We start from the raw sequence: 12,872 nt of genomic DNA, 5'->3' as shown, positions 1-12,872 counted from the left end.
AGAGAGGGGAAGAGGGCGGCTGCGAGTACGCAGGCGCTGGAGGAGGAGGAAGAGGAGGAGGAGGAAGAAGCCGAGGGGGAGGGAGAAAATGGCGGCGAATGCTCCACGGCACGGGGCTGAGGAGTCGGCGGGTAGCGGGGCAGCGGCGGGTGCCTGGTCTTTGGTAGTTCTTGTAATTTTTTCTTGAGGTGTCACCTCAACAGAGACTTAGTGACGGTGAAAGATGTAATTAGGAAGCTTGCTTGCGTGACAGGAACACGTGAGCTTATTTACGCATATGTATTAAAACCATCGGGTTTGTGTAGAAACAGAGATGATTACATCTGAAATTTAAAGTTCTTGGTTAAGAAAAGGATTATTTTTGTGTGTTTTTTTTTTTTTTTTCGAGTTCCTGGAAGTTCCCCTGAATGCTCCTGTCAGCTGACTGACTGACGTGTCCTCTGCTGACCATGCTTCTTTGATGTGTATAACAATAGGCACGTGTATAACAATTGGCGCGTATATAACAATTATAACAAGCTGTGAGCATGTACAAACTGGTTTCTTCAAACCTTCTGTAAATATACTGCACAGTTTTTAAAATAGAACTGCATAGGTGTTCGTGAGGCATATGGCATTCTGAAATAGATACCAAGAATGAGCAGAATAAGTTCTTGCTAAAAATGCTTCTTTAAGGGGGCTTAGCGATGCAGAAATGATCATCAGGGATTGCTTCCACTGTAGCTACCAACTACTGACTGGAAGATCAGGTGAGGTGTGCTCCACTCCGTTATCTATATATCTTAAATAATGATTGATGTATTCTGGGCCAAGAAACTCATATTTGATAGAGCTATTGAGTACCAAAGCCATCAAGTACTTCAGCTCTTACTAAAGAAAAATAAAGCTCCCACTGAGGCCTGTCGTAAGATAAGCCTTGATCAAAGCAGAAAAAATACTATTTTCCCCTTTAGCAGGAGCTTTATAATATAAGGTGTGGTAATAATTTGAAAAGAAAGAGGTGTAAGAATATCATTGTTTTATGCCTTCTTATTCACATAGAATGCATTTAAATCGTTTCTGTTTGTTGGATAGCTTATTTTATAAGGAGAAAATTGATGGTAACATATTACATAATTAAAGTATGAGTGTTTGCATTGTTATCTTAGGGCCAAGAAGTGCTGTTAAAAGATGAAATTCACCTTACACGCTCTCAACAAGAGTACCACATAAGCATAAAGTCTGATTTAAAAGTGTAAAATAAGTTTTGTGCTCTTCCTGTGGCTCTGGTTGCATTTTATTCATAGTGAGCAACATGGTTCTGTTTGAGAAAGAAACAACTTTTTTTTTCCTTTTTTTTATTTTTTTTTTTCTTGAGGATATTAATGGAGTGATTCAAAAAATGCTTTATTTTAACAACATTATGTGTGCTGGATTAAACAGCATTCTTAATTGCCTTACTAATAGAGTTTGGTTCAAACATTGACAAATAAAACTTCTAGGGAGAAAAAGTTAGAATTCCATAGAGTTCCCAAGAAGTATCTATCATGTGGTGCTGCTACACACCCAATTACTACATGAGCGACGTAGAAATCCACCCTTAGATTTTCCAGAAGGAAATTCATTAAAAATGTATTTGTTTCATACCTCGAAATTCTGTAGTGTGCTTCATTAAAAACAAACAAAAAAAAACTAATCTGAAAATTCAGTTTCTTATTAATTTTTACACACACATAATCTGTTCTCTGAAGGTTACTGAGCTGTATCTGTCTTGTCTGTGCATGTTGTTATACAGAATGAGTTTTTTTTGTTTGTTTATTTTCCAGAATAGCAAACAAGCAAATAGCGTTTTGTGATTAAGTGGGTCTTTTGAAGTTGCATATATTCTTCCTGTACAAGGCACTATGGATTCACAGCACACAATATCATCCAACAGAATTGAGTATAACTTCAAAAAGGCGGTTTCCATGCTTAAAAAAAAGCATAAGAAATTTTTGAACTTGTGAACCGCTTGTGAACATTTGTGGAGTAAATTATTCAAATAATATTTGGATAGTCATCTTGTGTGGATAACAATAGACTTTTAAGCTTTGTTTATGAATGTAGAATATTTCTTGTGTGTAAATCTCTGTTTTTAACAGCTTTGGAAATCTGTTAAAAAATCTGAAAAATCCAATGGTTGTTTCCTGATTTTGGGTCCCTAGCACTTAAAACATTAAAAGTGCATATATAATTTTTGATGAGTTTTATCCTTTGTTTTCATTTGCAAAGTCTTCCAGAGTATTAGACAAACTTTTATGATGTCTTTAAGAACTGAATCTTTTATTTGTTTTTCTGAGATGCCTTACCAGAGAAGCAGTGAAAGATTCAAGTGTTCATATAACTTTTTTTTTTTCAGTTGTACACATGATTTATGTTTCTCACCTCAGAAATTCTACATTAAAAAAGTTGGAAGGAGTGTTCTGCAGTGAACAGATAGACACATGAGAAAGTACTGCCACTCTGGAGTTGTATGTATTCATTTGGATAGACTTCTAAAGTGGGTGGGCTTTAATCTGTCAGTGCCAGTCCACATGACAGTAAGAACACAAACTTCTTTTGCTGATCATAGATGATAAAAATGTGAGAATTGTTCTCATAGTGGGGGAATTCTAATGTAATTCTAGAGAAGGGTCAGATTTGATCATTGTCTGTATAATTCCATGGAAAACTGTGGTTTTTGAAACAGAGGCGCTAAGGCTAACAGAAAAAACTATGAAAAATCGGTGTCTGGAAAGAAGCTATGCATCTACAATCCAGAAATGAGATACACGTTCCTAAGAATTGTGATGATTAATCTTTGGAATAGGTTTCCAAGGATTATTATTTTTCCATTATTCAAAGTTTTAGAATGATGTTTGGCTTTGTGTGGTGTATATTGATTTTATGTGTACAGTGTCTGTGTGTATAAGATAGAATGTCTTTCAAGCGTGGATTATATATCTGGAGCAGCATTTGCTCCAGGAAATTCCTGTCTTGTTATTCTGGGGGTCAAACTAGATGATCAGGCAATGAAATGAGTTTGTCTTGTGGGGAAGGAGTTCAATCTCTTCTTCTCAGAGAAAACCCTTTTTAATTTGGGACACTGAAGTGTCTCAGCAACACGTTCATTGTGACAGTATCTTCTTTTTCTAAGTTCTCTTGAAATGAAAGTTGGACACATTGAGCTAGTACAGTGTGCATTGCCTCTTAGAGTGATGAGCTGCTGCCCATCCTGTGATCTGTGTTACCTGTGCCCGTTCTGTCATCTGTGTCATCTGTGCCCATCCTATGTCATCTTGTGATGAAAAAAAATGTTTTCTTATTACCCCCTGGAGATGACCACTGTCATGTGAGGCTTTCTCATCCTTTCCACAACCTACTGTGTAGTATCATGCACTGTGTTATTCTTAACATTTATGTTATCCCATCGCACCCATGCTTAATGGAACCCATACAAAAGTTTTCAAGCATTTGAAACAACAGGGTTTGACTGTAAAACTGCATCTCTAAAGAAACAGAATGTTTCATTTCACTTCTTAAAATGCAGAAACTTCTGATTTTTTGGCCAGTTTGTTGAAGAGCCTTGGGTCTGTCTGCAAGCCAGGACATTGTTCGTGCAGAATTGCTAATCTGAGGATTTCCCAAAGCCCCAGAGTAAACAAGCTTTGAATAAACCTGACAGAAGGATGGGAAAGATTGTCAAGGCTCTTGCTCCAGATCAGGGCTGCTAGGTGGGTGAAACCTGAATATTTTGGCTTCTTGTCAGTGGCAAAGGGCATTTTGGGCACCCTCAACTTCCTTGGCATCTGGGGACTCGTTGAGAGTCAGGGCAGGGAACTCTGTTTCATTTCCAGAAATATATCAGACTGTGAACAATTAAAACATCCTTTCTTCAGGAAATTTAGCAGAGGTTTAAAATACAGATGTAAATCCCTGAAAAGTTAACAGTCAAAAGCCTGACGCTGTCCAGTTCAACTGAATGTACTCAGATATGACGGGCAGAACATTTGAAAATGTCACATCTCATGGAGAAACAGAACAACTGGCTTTTTCAGAGAGAACACTTCTCCCCCTTCTGTGATTGCTGTTGCTAATGTTTTTTAAATGCCAGTATTTCCCAGGAGGTAAGAGAGATTAAAGAGCACCCACTTCTAATAATCCACCTGAATGCTTGCTGCTAAAACATGGCCTGAATTTGAGTAGATGCTTCATTAAGGCTTGCCACCTGCCTTTGATATTTGGCTTTGCTGGCATACAGTTTGATTTTAAGAATTCGTTTAAGATAGAATTTTCAAAGGTGTCATCTAAGTAACCTAGATGCCTGCATTTCATTCTGAGAGAGGCATAATCACTTGCAGCTGGATTCTCTAGGGGTCTTTGAAATCTAAAAAACATCATAATTTTTTAATCAGTTTTCAGAGGTCTTTCAGGAGACTGGAATTTTCTTTACTGAGTTTAATAGGGTATGGTTTAAGTCCAAAGAATACAGCGATGCCTCCTCGTTTATTTTTTTTTCCTTTGCCTTTGACCTAGCTACAGAATGAGACCTCTCTGATGCAATCTGTACCTTTCTGTACAGCGTTCTGTAGAGAAGTGCTTTGTAAAATCTTGCAGTGGTGTGTATATTATAATGATCTTTTTCATCCTTCCTGCAGGAAGAATTTGTCCTTTTTCATTCTTTTATACTAGAGGAAGCTAATACGTACACAACTGATGTTTTTGTGGATGGTGAGGGGTTCAGTCCACCAGTTTCATCAACAGCAAGGAATTATATTAGATGAAGAGACCTGATTGAAATTATGGAAAATAATGACCTTTACTCCTGGGCTCTTTGGTCATGTTTTCACTTCCACTTTGTCAGTAAACCAGCTTTGAATAAAGTACTTAAAAAGAGGAAAAGAACAAAGTGCTGGTTTTGTTATCTAGCTCCAGAAGTTTTAAAAACAAATTGTTATAACAGTAGAAAAGGTCATAGCACACCTAAACAAGCCTGTGAGATGGATTGTATGCTTTTATTTCTTTCAAGTTCTGCAAGCAATTATATTCAAATAAACGCCAATATACCTGTCATCTTCGTGATACTGTGAAATCAGTGGGTCTAAATCACATTTGCAATGGGAGAAGTGTACAAAAGACTTTACAAGACCACAGTTTATAAGGTATTATTATAGCAATGCAAACCACGGGTCTCTGTTCATTGCTAACTTAATGAAATAAACCAGGTTGAACCACAACATTTTTTTTGAGAGGGACAAGAAGTGGAAAATAGCAATTTTATGTCAAGATGTTTAAATTATGATCAATTCTTCTATATTTAATCAAATCTCTATTAAAATAGTTTTCAAGTACCTAAAACATTTCCAAATATTTAGGCTTCCTTGAAATGTTTTCTTCTTCCCAGGAAGGCTGGCTAAAGGTGTAACATTTTTTGGTGTATTTCCTATTTCAGTATTAAAGAAAATGGGGGAGTGTTGTGTGGAGAATGCAGACTGAAGAAACAGTAAACACATTATGAACTCAGTGTGTACTGGTTAAATAAGTGGTAAGTATTTCTGTTAGCCAGAAGGTGGTAGCAGAATTCTGTAACAGCTCGGAATTGTGTTCCAGCAGGCATTCTCAATACAAAGTGATTTTGAAATGCAGTTCAGAAAACATATTTTTTCTAGTGGCAGGAACAAATAGCATTGACATTTTTTTCATTTGGCAGCGTTGTTGAGTAGAAAAGTGTCTGCACTTATGCCTGAGATGTCATGCGTTGGGAATGCATGTGGGATCTGTTACTTGGTTTTTGTCTGTGTTTTTTTGCAATTGTAATTATGGTTTTTACAGACTTTTTAATGCCAAAGGGAGTCATTTATAGGCTGAAATGACAAGGGATATGTTTTGCTCATAGTATCGCAAGACTGGAAGATGTCAGTACCATGAGAAGACCAGATAGCACGTTATTTCCATCCAGAGGAACCCTGTCACTCTTCCACAGACGCGAGCACAAATGTGGAGAGCATTCTCCATTGGCTTGGGCTGATGCAGCACCACGTTCATGCTGTTAGCATGCTTAACAAGTGTTACATTTTCAAGATGTGGAGGGATAACTTTTATTAGTTTTATTATTTTGTGGTGGGCTTGTCATATTGATGTGACCCACTGCTAGGTCAGTTCACTGTGCAAATAAATAGCCGTTTGTATTTCAGCAGAGACACTCTTCATCGCCGAGAGAAACAAGCAAGAAATTCAGGCTCAGGAGCACTGCCTGTCCTTCATTTCCTTCTGAAGTACTGTTTTGCTGTTCTGATGATGCTCGGTACTCCTGTGCAGACTTTAAGAAATTGTTCTGTATCTTAGAAATGGTTTCTATGGTAACTCCGTGTGTTTTTTTAACTTAGTGGGCAGTTTGGAAATGGAGGGAGTGGAGTTTTAACGTCACATTAGGAAGACTCAAAGCGATGAAATAAGCTAGAAAAATAGTGTTTGTGTTCGGTCTATTTATCAGTAAACTGAAATATCAGCTCAAGAGAGCATCAGTCTCACTGCCTGGCTAATAAGGGAGGCAGTCCAGAGCTGCCAGAACTTACAGAAGAAAGCAAAGAAAAAGAAAGAGCCCCAAAGCAAGCCCTACCGCTGTTAACATTTTGCAGCTAGCGGCCTTTTTAGAATTGGCAGCTTTTTACAGTGCCTGCAGCTTTCATAGTCTCCTCCTGCTGAAGTTTCTGACAGAGAAAAACACTCACCAAAGATTACAACAACAGAGTGGTATTTCAACGTGCTGCTCTCCCCATTTTCAGTTCTTCATGTTATAAATACAAAATTATGGCAGTATGTGTAGGGCAGTATGTGGTAGTGGTATCGGAGCCTCAACAATTACAGAGATGAAGAAATTGGTTGAGCTTATTTAGAATGCAGCAAATGATTGTAGGAGTTACAAATAATGGGTAGGTATAGATACGGATATTGATACAGGTCTACAAAGCATGGTTAAAAAGAACGTGTGTGTGTATACAGTGTGGCAAGCATGCAAAGATACATAGATAATCATGAAGTTCAGGCATCTGTTTTGCACATGCAAAGAAAGCGTATTCACAGGTAAGGGGTGCTTTAGGCAAAAACTTGGGTGTTCCAAAGTTGTCAAGGTTAAAATTGAGCGTAAAATTACCTGGGAACACCTGGGCATTTGAAAAACCTCAGGGTAGTTTTTCCAATATCCCTGTCTTTCTCTGTTGAGGCAGAAGCTGGTATAGGCATAACCCAAAACAAACTTACATAACGAAAACACAAACATTTGAATAATAATAACAAAAAATAGTATAATCTTGTTTCAAGATCATTGTCATAACACCTACCTGTTCTCTGTAACTGTTTGACTTCAAAAGTTGGAGAAAAAATGTTAATTTTGGGGAACCAAAACTATGATATGAAATCAAAGAGAAGTGGTGAAGGATGATGTAAAGGAAAAAAATGCTGTTAGTAGAGTGCTCTGTTTTTTTATCTATACCGGTACGTGCAATACATTATCCTTCTGTTTCTTTACAATATAGAAGAAAAAAGACCACACTTAAAAAATGCATTGCAAATTTCTTCAGCATAATATGGCAATGCACTTTCTTTCAAACGCACATCGTACAAAAGCAGAATTGCTGGATAGATGCAAGCAAGTGTTTTAGAAATAATATATAATTCCTTTTTCTCCAAGTCTTTGCGTAGTTCTAATGAAACCCAAGGATGTTCCCATTTGCTTTAAATTGATACTTGGCATCTCCGTTGAGATTACTGAATGTTATTTTATCTTCATACAGTGCTGAATGACTATTTGCTGGAAAATTGAGGTTCTTTTAAGATGCCTTGTGTTGCACACCAAATTAATTGGGGTATCTGAACTCTATTAGTCATCTGAAACATCTTGGTCTCTATTTCCTGCTCTTACTGACTTATTAATGTGGTTGGAGCAAGAGAGTAAGAGGGCAGAGAAGAAAATGTCAGTGCAGTTATTTGCAGCTAATGCTTCCATCTGGAGTGCAGGGAGCACTGCTCCTTCTTGCAAAGAGGCTGGGATGCACCAACCTTCTGTAGAGTGGGAAAGAAGAGTGTAGAAATGAAGTGAAAACCCTATTGTAGTAAAATGTGGAAAAGACAATAGTAGAAAAAAAATATAAAAGGTCAAATTCACTATGCCTAACTTTAGCTATGAAAAGGTTAGGCATCTAGCATAAACCAACCATTAAGCTATCCTTATAGTCTGTGGAGGGAGTGGCGCTTTTGTACTGATTTCTCCAATCTGGTTTTGATACTTGCTCAGGAAGGCAAAGCCTATGCCAAACCCTTTGAAATTCTGCTCCCTTGTTGACAGCGAGAGACCAAGCGAGGCTTGAGGAGGCCCAACTGCTACTTGTCCTCCACACTGCTCCTATTTCCCTTTATGCCGTAGCACTGATGGAAGGGAAATCTGTAGCCTGCGTCTATTTAACTGTAAATAAATGGATGTGTCAGTCAGTGAGAAATTTTAAAAAGAAGGAGGAAAGCTGTGCAATTGATCATATGTAACAAGTATGAGAAACTAAGCTCTGAAACTGCTGACACTGATCGTATTGTCAAGCATGAGTAATTAGAAGTAGGACTGGCAAAACCAGAGTACTTGTAATTCAGGCTGCCTGGCTGGACTCACAGTTCTGCAAAGCATGATGTGAATAGTCCTGTGATTAGCTGCTTAAGCCTAAATCCATAATAAAAGTAATGAGTTGTTGCATAAAGTGTATGAGTGGGCAATCCATTGCTAAAAGTCTAGAAGAAAGTATGAAAAGTATCACTTGTGGATGATACCAAGTTGGGTGGGAGTGTTGATCTACTTGAGGGTAGGAAGGCTTAGCAGAGGGATCTGGATAGGTGGATCGATGGGATGAGTCCAGCTGTGTGACACCCAACAAGGTAAGTGCTGGGTGCTGCTCCTGGGACACCACAACCCCGTGCAGCGGTATGGGCTTGGGGAAGAGGGGCTGGAAAGCTGCCTGGCAGAAAAGGACCTGGGGGTGCTGGTCAACAACTGGCTGAACAGGAGCAAGTGGTGTGCCCAGGTGGGTAAGAAGGCCAACGGTATTCTGGCCTGCATCAGAAATTGTGTGGCCAGCAGGATCAGGGAGGTGATTGTGCCCTTGTGCACGGCACTGGTGAGGCTGCACCTTGAGGCCTGTGTTCGGTTTTAGGCCCCTCACCACAAGAAGGACATGGAGTTGATCAAGCACATGCAGGGAAATTCAGTGAAGCTGGTGAAGGGACTGGAAACGAGTTACGAGGAGCAGCTGAGGGAACTGGGGCTGTTTAGTCTGGAGAAGAGGAGGCTCAGGGGAGGCCTCATTGCTCTCTACAGCTACCTGAAAGGAGACTGCAGCGAGGAGGGTGCCGGTCTCTTTCTTCATGTGCCAAGTGGTAGGATGTGACTAAAAGGGGAGGTTTAGACTGGATGTTAGGGAGAATTCCTTCACAAGAGAGGGTGATCAAGCATTGGCATAGGCTGCCCGGGGAGGTGCTGGAGTCCCTGCCCTTGAAGATATTTAATAGGTGTGTGGCCATGGCTCTAAGGGGCATGGCTTAGTGCTGGGATTCTTTAGGTCAGGTTGATGGTTGGAATTGATCTGAATTATTCTATGAAACTATGATCAATATTTTTTGTGTAAGAGAATCCAGAGGTCCTTGTCTTCAGATTCTTGTTGGAGAACAGACCCTGGTGGGCCTAAGTGACCTGCACACTGACCTTAGACCACAGAGACTGTGGAGCGGCTCTTCTGGGTGGATGCCCATCTGTAAAAAAAAAAAAAAAAAAAGTGATATGATGGCCATGACTGCTTTAGGATTGTCTCGGCACCGTAGATTGAGCTCTAAATGAGACCAGTGCCCTGAAGGATTTATAGTGGCAACTATGCACATATGAACCTCACACTATGTAGTCTGAGCACAGCAGCACCTGCCTGAGGATGGATTCCTGGTCTAGAATAGCTGATACATTCAATGTAAAAGATGATGACATTATGTGGGATTAGATTGACAATATATTTTCTTAATTTATGGTTTGTCTGTTTTTTTCCCAAATTGTTGCTCAGATCTCTACAGTTGATGGCAGTTTCCTCTCCATGTCATTTGCCTTTATTACGGTGTGCCACAATCACTGCTAAACATCCCTATATAAAACTATAGCAGCGATCAAAATATTTATCTACACACTACAGCCTGTTTCTGAGATTAAGGTGATGAGGTGTGTATTTTCCTTACAATCTCCTAGTAATTTCAATTACTATTCCACATTGGAAAAACGATCTCATCAGTAGGAGCTGTGAGATTTCCCTGTTTTCACAGTTATGTGAATGCCACCCTTCCTGAAGTAATAATCACTCGTTAACCTTACGTTTGCTGCTCTTTCGTATTTCACAGCCAGAACTGACACTGCTGACAGCTTGGTAAACTGTTTGCCACTTATGATGGCTTTGACTCTTCCAGGAACACTCTTTTCTCTGTAGACTCACTTTGAAGAACTACTCTTATTTTAATCCAAAGCTTCAGTGCAAATTAGGCAATTTTTGCTGCTGCAAAATTACTATGCTTAAAAAATATGAAATTTGGGTTCAAGAAAATGTGGCTTCCCATAAATGAATGGTTGGTGTGGAAGAATAGCTCTGCGGCACTGACCATACGACTGCCCCTTGATGTGGGTCCTGGTTGCACAGCTGAGTCTTGGCAGTAAGATGATACACTTGAGGATACGCTTGGCAGGTTGCATCATAGCATTTCATTTCATGGTCTGCTGTGATAATTTGCTATTGGCTTTTAGATAACTTTGTAAGAAATTTGCCGACAGGTGGTGCTGCTGCACTAAATTCAGTGTGTTCTGACTTGATTTGGGAAAGGAATGCTGACAATTGTATTTCAACATCCCAGCAATTTCTCAGGCTCCAAAGAAAAATATTATGAAATGTTACTCGGGTATAATCTTTTCCGTGTATTCCAGGGAAGATAATTACAATAATGAATCAGTATTTTTTATTATAACTGTGTTACTGTGTGTAGCATCTCTCAAAACAATTAGAGTGTTCCCACATGGGAAAGATCTTGAACTGACTCTTCTTGCCATGGTCTCTTGGAATATGCAATGTACATTTTCCTAATACTTGCTGAAGTAAGTAACTATTTCCATGCATCATGCATGGGAACAGAGACTAAAAATAATAATAAAAAACCACCACTTGTCTGAATCCCATAGGAATTCTTTGTCAAGGTAAGAAATTAGATCCAGGTAACCTCTATCATACCTAATTTACTTACTGTTGGTCAGGTGCTCATTCCTTAGGAAATAATTTGGGAAAGGATGCCTATCCTGTCTAGAGGTGACAGAAACATTTGTGTAACAGCAGATTGAGCAGGAATGTGGTTATATTACCTATGTCCTCTTTTCCAGAAGCAATGAGGCGTAACTATTTTATTATGTCTGTTGTTATTTGACAGGGCTACTGCTTGTTTGTCCGAGGCTACCAATAAACACAGTGTGATTCATGCAAAACTGCTCGAGGGATGGCTCAACTCCAAAAGCACAGTTTAGCCATTATTTGGCAGTTGTTTGCTTAATGCAGAAAAAATGTCTATGAAAAATGAATCTGTGCTGTAACACACTGCTTGTAAAATCCACTTGATTTATCCTGCAGAAGATATTTCAGCATAAAGGAGTAATAAAGACAATGCCTACCTTGATTTTCTTTTATTGTTTGGTTACGCTGTCACCTTCCATATTATTGCAACAGATTCTGGCCGAGATGGAGTCATCGTAACTAAGAAAATGTCATTATAATCAAAGTTGTCTTCTGAGCTGAGATGCTGAGCTTTGAAAAGGACATTTTTTTTTCTCATCTAATTGTAACATGCACGGAATTTTCTTCCCCTTGTATGATTACGCTGATTTAATCTTGAACCACATGGGAGAGATGCAGTGGAATGGAATAATGGAGCATTGGGAGAGGCATGGTTACCTCTCCTGAAGTCAAAATGTACTGGGTTGCTGTCATAGGCTGATTATTGACTCCATTCTTTTCCTGTGGTTTATCTAAAGGAATGAGTAGGGATGAGGCCTCTGTCTCTGAGGATCTTTGTACCTCTTCCTAGGGGCTTGGAGAAAGGCAAGTGTTTGAATGTGATACACAGGGACGGCCATTTCCAATGAAAAACAGAAAGTGAGGTTCTACAAGGTAAGAAAGTTTGCAAATCATGGATCTAAATGGTTCTCCCTTCAGAAATGTGAAGAGCAAGGGTGAGCAATACAAATGTAAAAATGCAGAAACAAAGCAGCTTCATGCTGAGTAGGAAGCCAGATTTTTCTGACCTAGCTAGAGGCAAGTAAAGAGACAATTGTCTGGAATAGAATGGCAGTTCTGACAGTTGGACTCATCTCCATTAGCATTTTAATTTGGATTGAGAGTGCACTTTTGAAATTAATCTGCCAACCATCCCCATGCTTTGGTTCGCATCACAGAGTGGTCTCCGAGTACCTAAACCAGAACCATCTCAGACGAAAACAGACTGGGAGAGGTTCACCAGTAGCACACCTAACACGTTTTAGTTGGTAGTGAGCATGCACGAGATGGGGCTAGCCTGAAGGAGGCCTCCTGAAATGCACATGATGTGGGCATCGTGCCCTCAGCGCCAGGCCTTTTGGTCTGCTGATCCACTTGGGGTCTGCAGTGAGATTATGGGCCAGAGCCTTCATGTGGAGATGCACAACAGCATTCATGCTTTTAAAACAGCCGTCTCTGAAAGAGTTGGGCTCTTCTGGGTATTGTTGTCATAGGTGAGACCTGGGTGGTCTCTGGGTAATGCTATCACTACCAGTGAGAGAACAACACTGT

The 12,872-nt window shown here is 39.5% G+C and overlaps 1 protein-coding gene and 1 long non-coding RNA gene across 2 annotated transcripts in view; one reads left to right on the top strand and one right to left on the bottom strand.

Annotated features, from left to right (window-relative positions):
* Positions 1-11,796, bottom strand: part of CTSC (cathepsin C) — a 770,970-nt gene extending 759,174 nt beyond the window's left edge. Inside the window, exons 1-2 of the mRNA XM_050713776.1 lie at positions 11,747-11,796; positions 7,551-7,729 (exon numbers count right to left, since the gene is read on the bottom strand). Coding sequence (XP_050569733.1) covers positions 7,551-7,729; positions 11,747-11,796 — 229 coding nt within the window. The remainder of the gene's footprint in view (positions 1-7,550; positions 7,730-11,746) is intronic.
* LOC118245897 (uncharacterized) lies at positions 164-4,773 on the top strand. Its single transcript, XR_004778006.2, has 3 exons — positions 164-749; positions 3,570-3,731; positions 4,656-4,773. It is a non-coding gene; the product is annotated as an uncharacterized LOC118245897 (long non-coding RNA).
* Positions 11,797-12,872: the final 1,076 nt, after the last annotated feature.

Source organism: Cygnus atratus, chromosome 1, assembly GCF_013377495.2.
Source record: "Cygnus atratus isolate AKBS03 ecotype Queensland, Australia chromosome 1, CAtr_DNAZoo_HiC_assembly, whole genome shotgun sequence".
NCBI classification, from domain to species: Eukaryota; Metazoa; Chordata; class Aves; order Anseriformes; family Anatidae; genus Cygnus; species Cygnus atratus.
The sequence above is the reverse complement of the archived record's forward strand: the minus strand, read 5'-3'. Positions and strand labels throughout refer to the sequence as shown.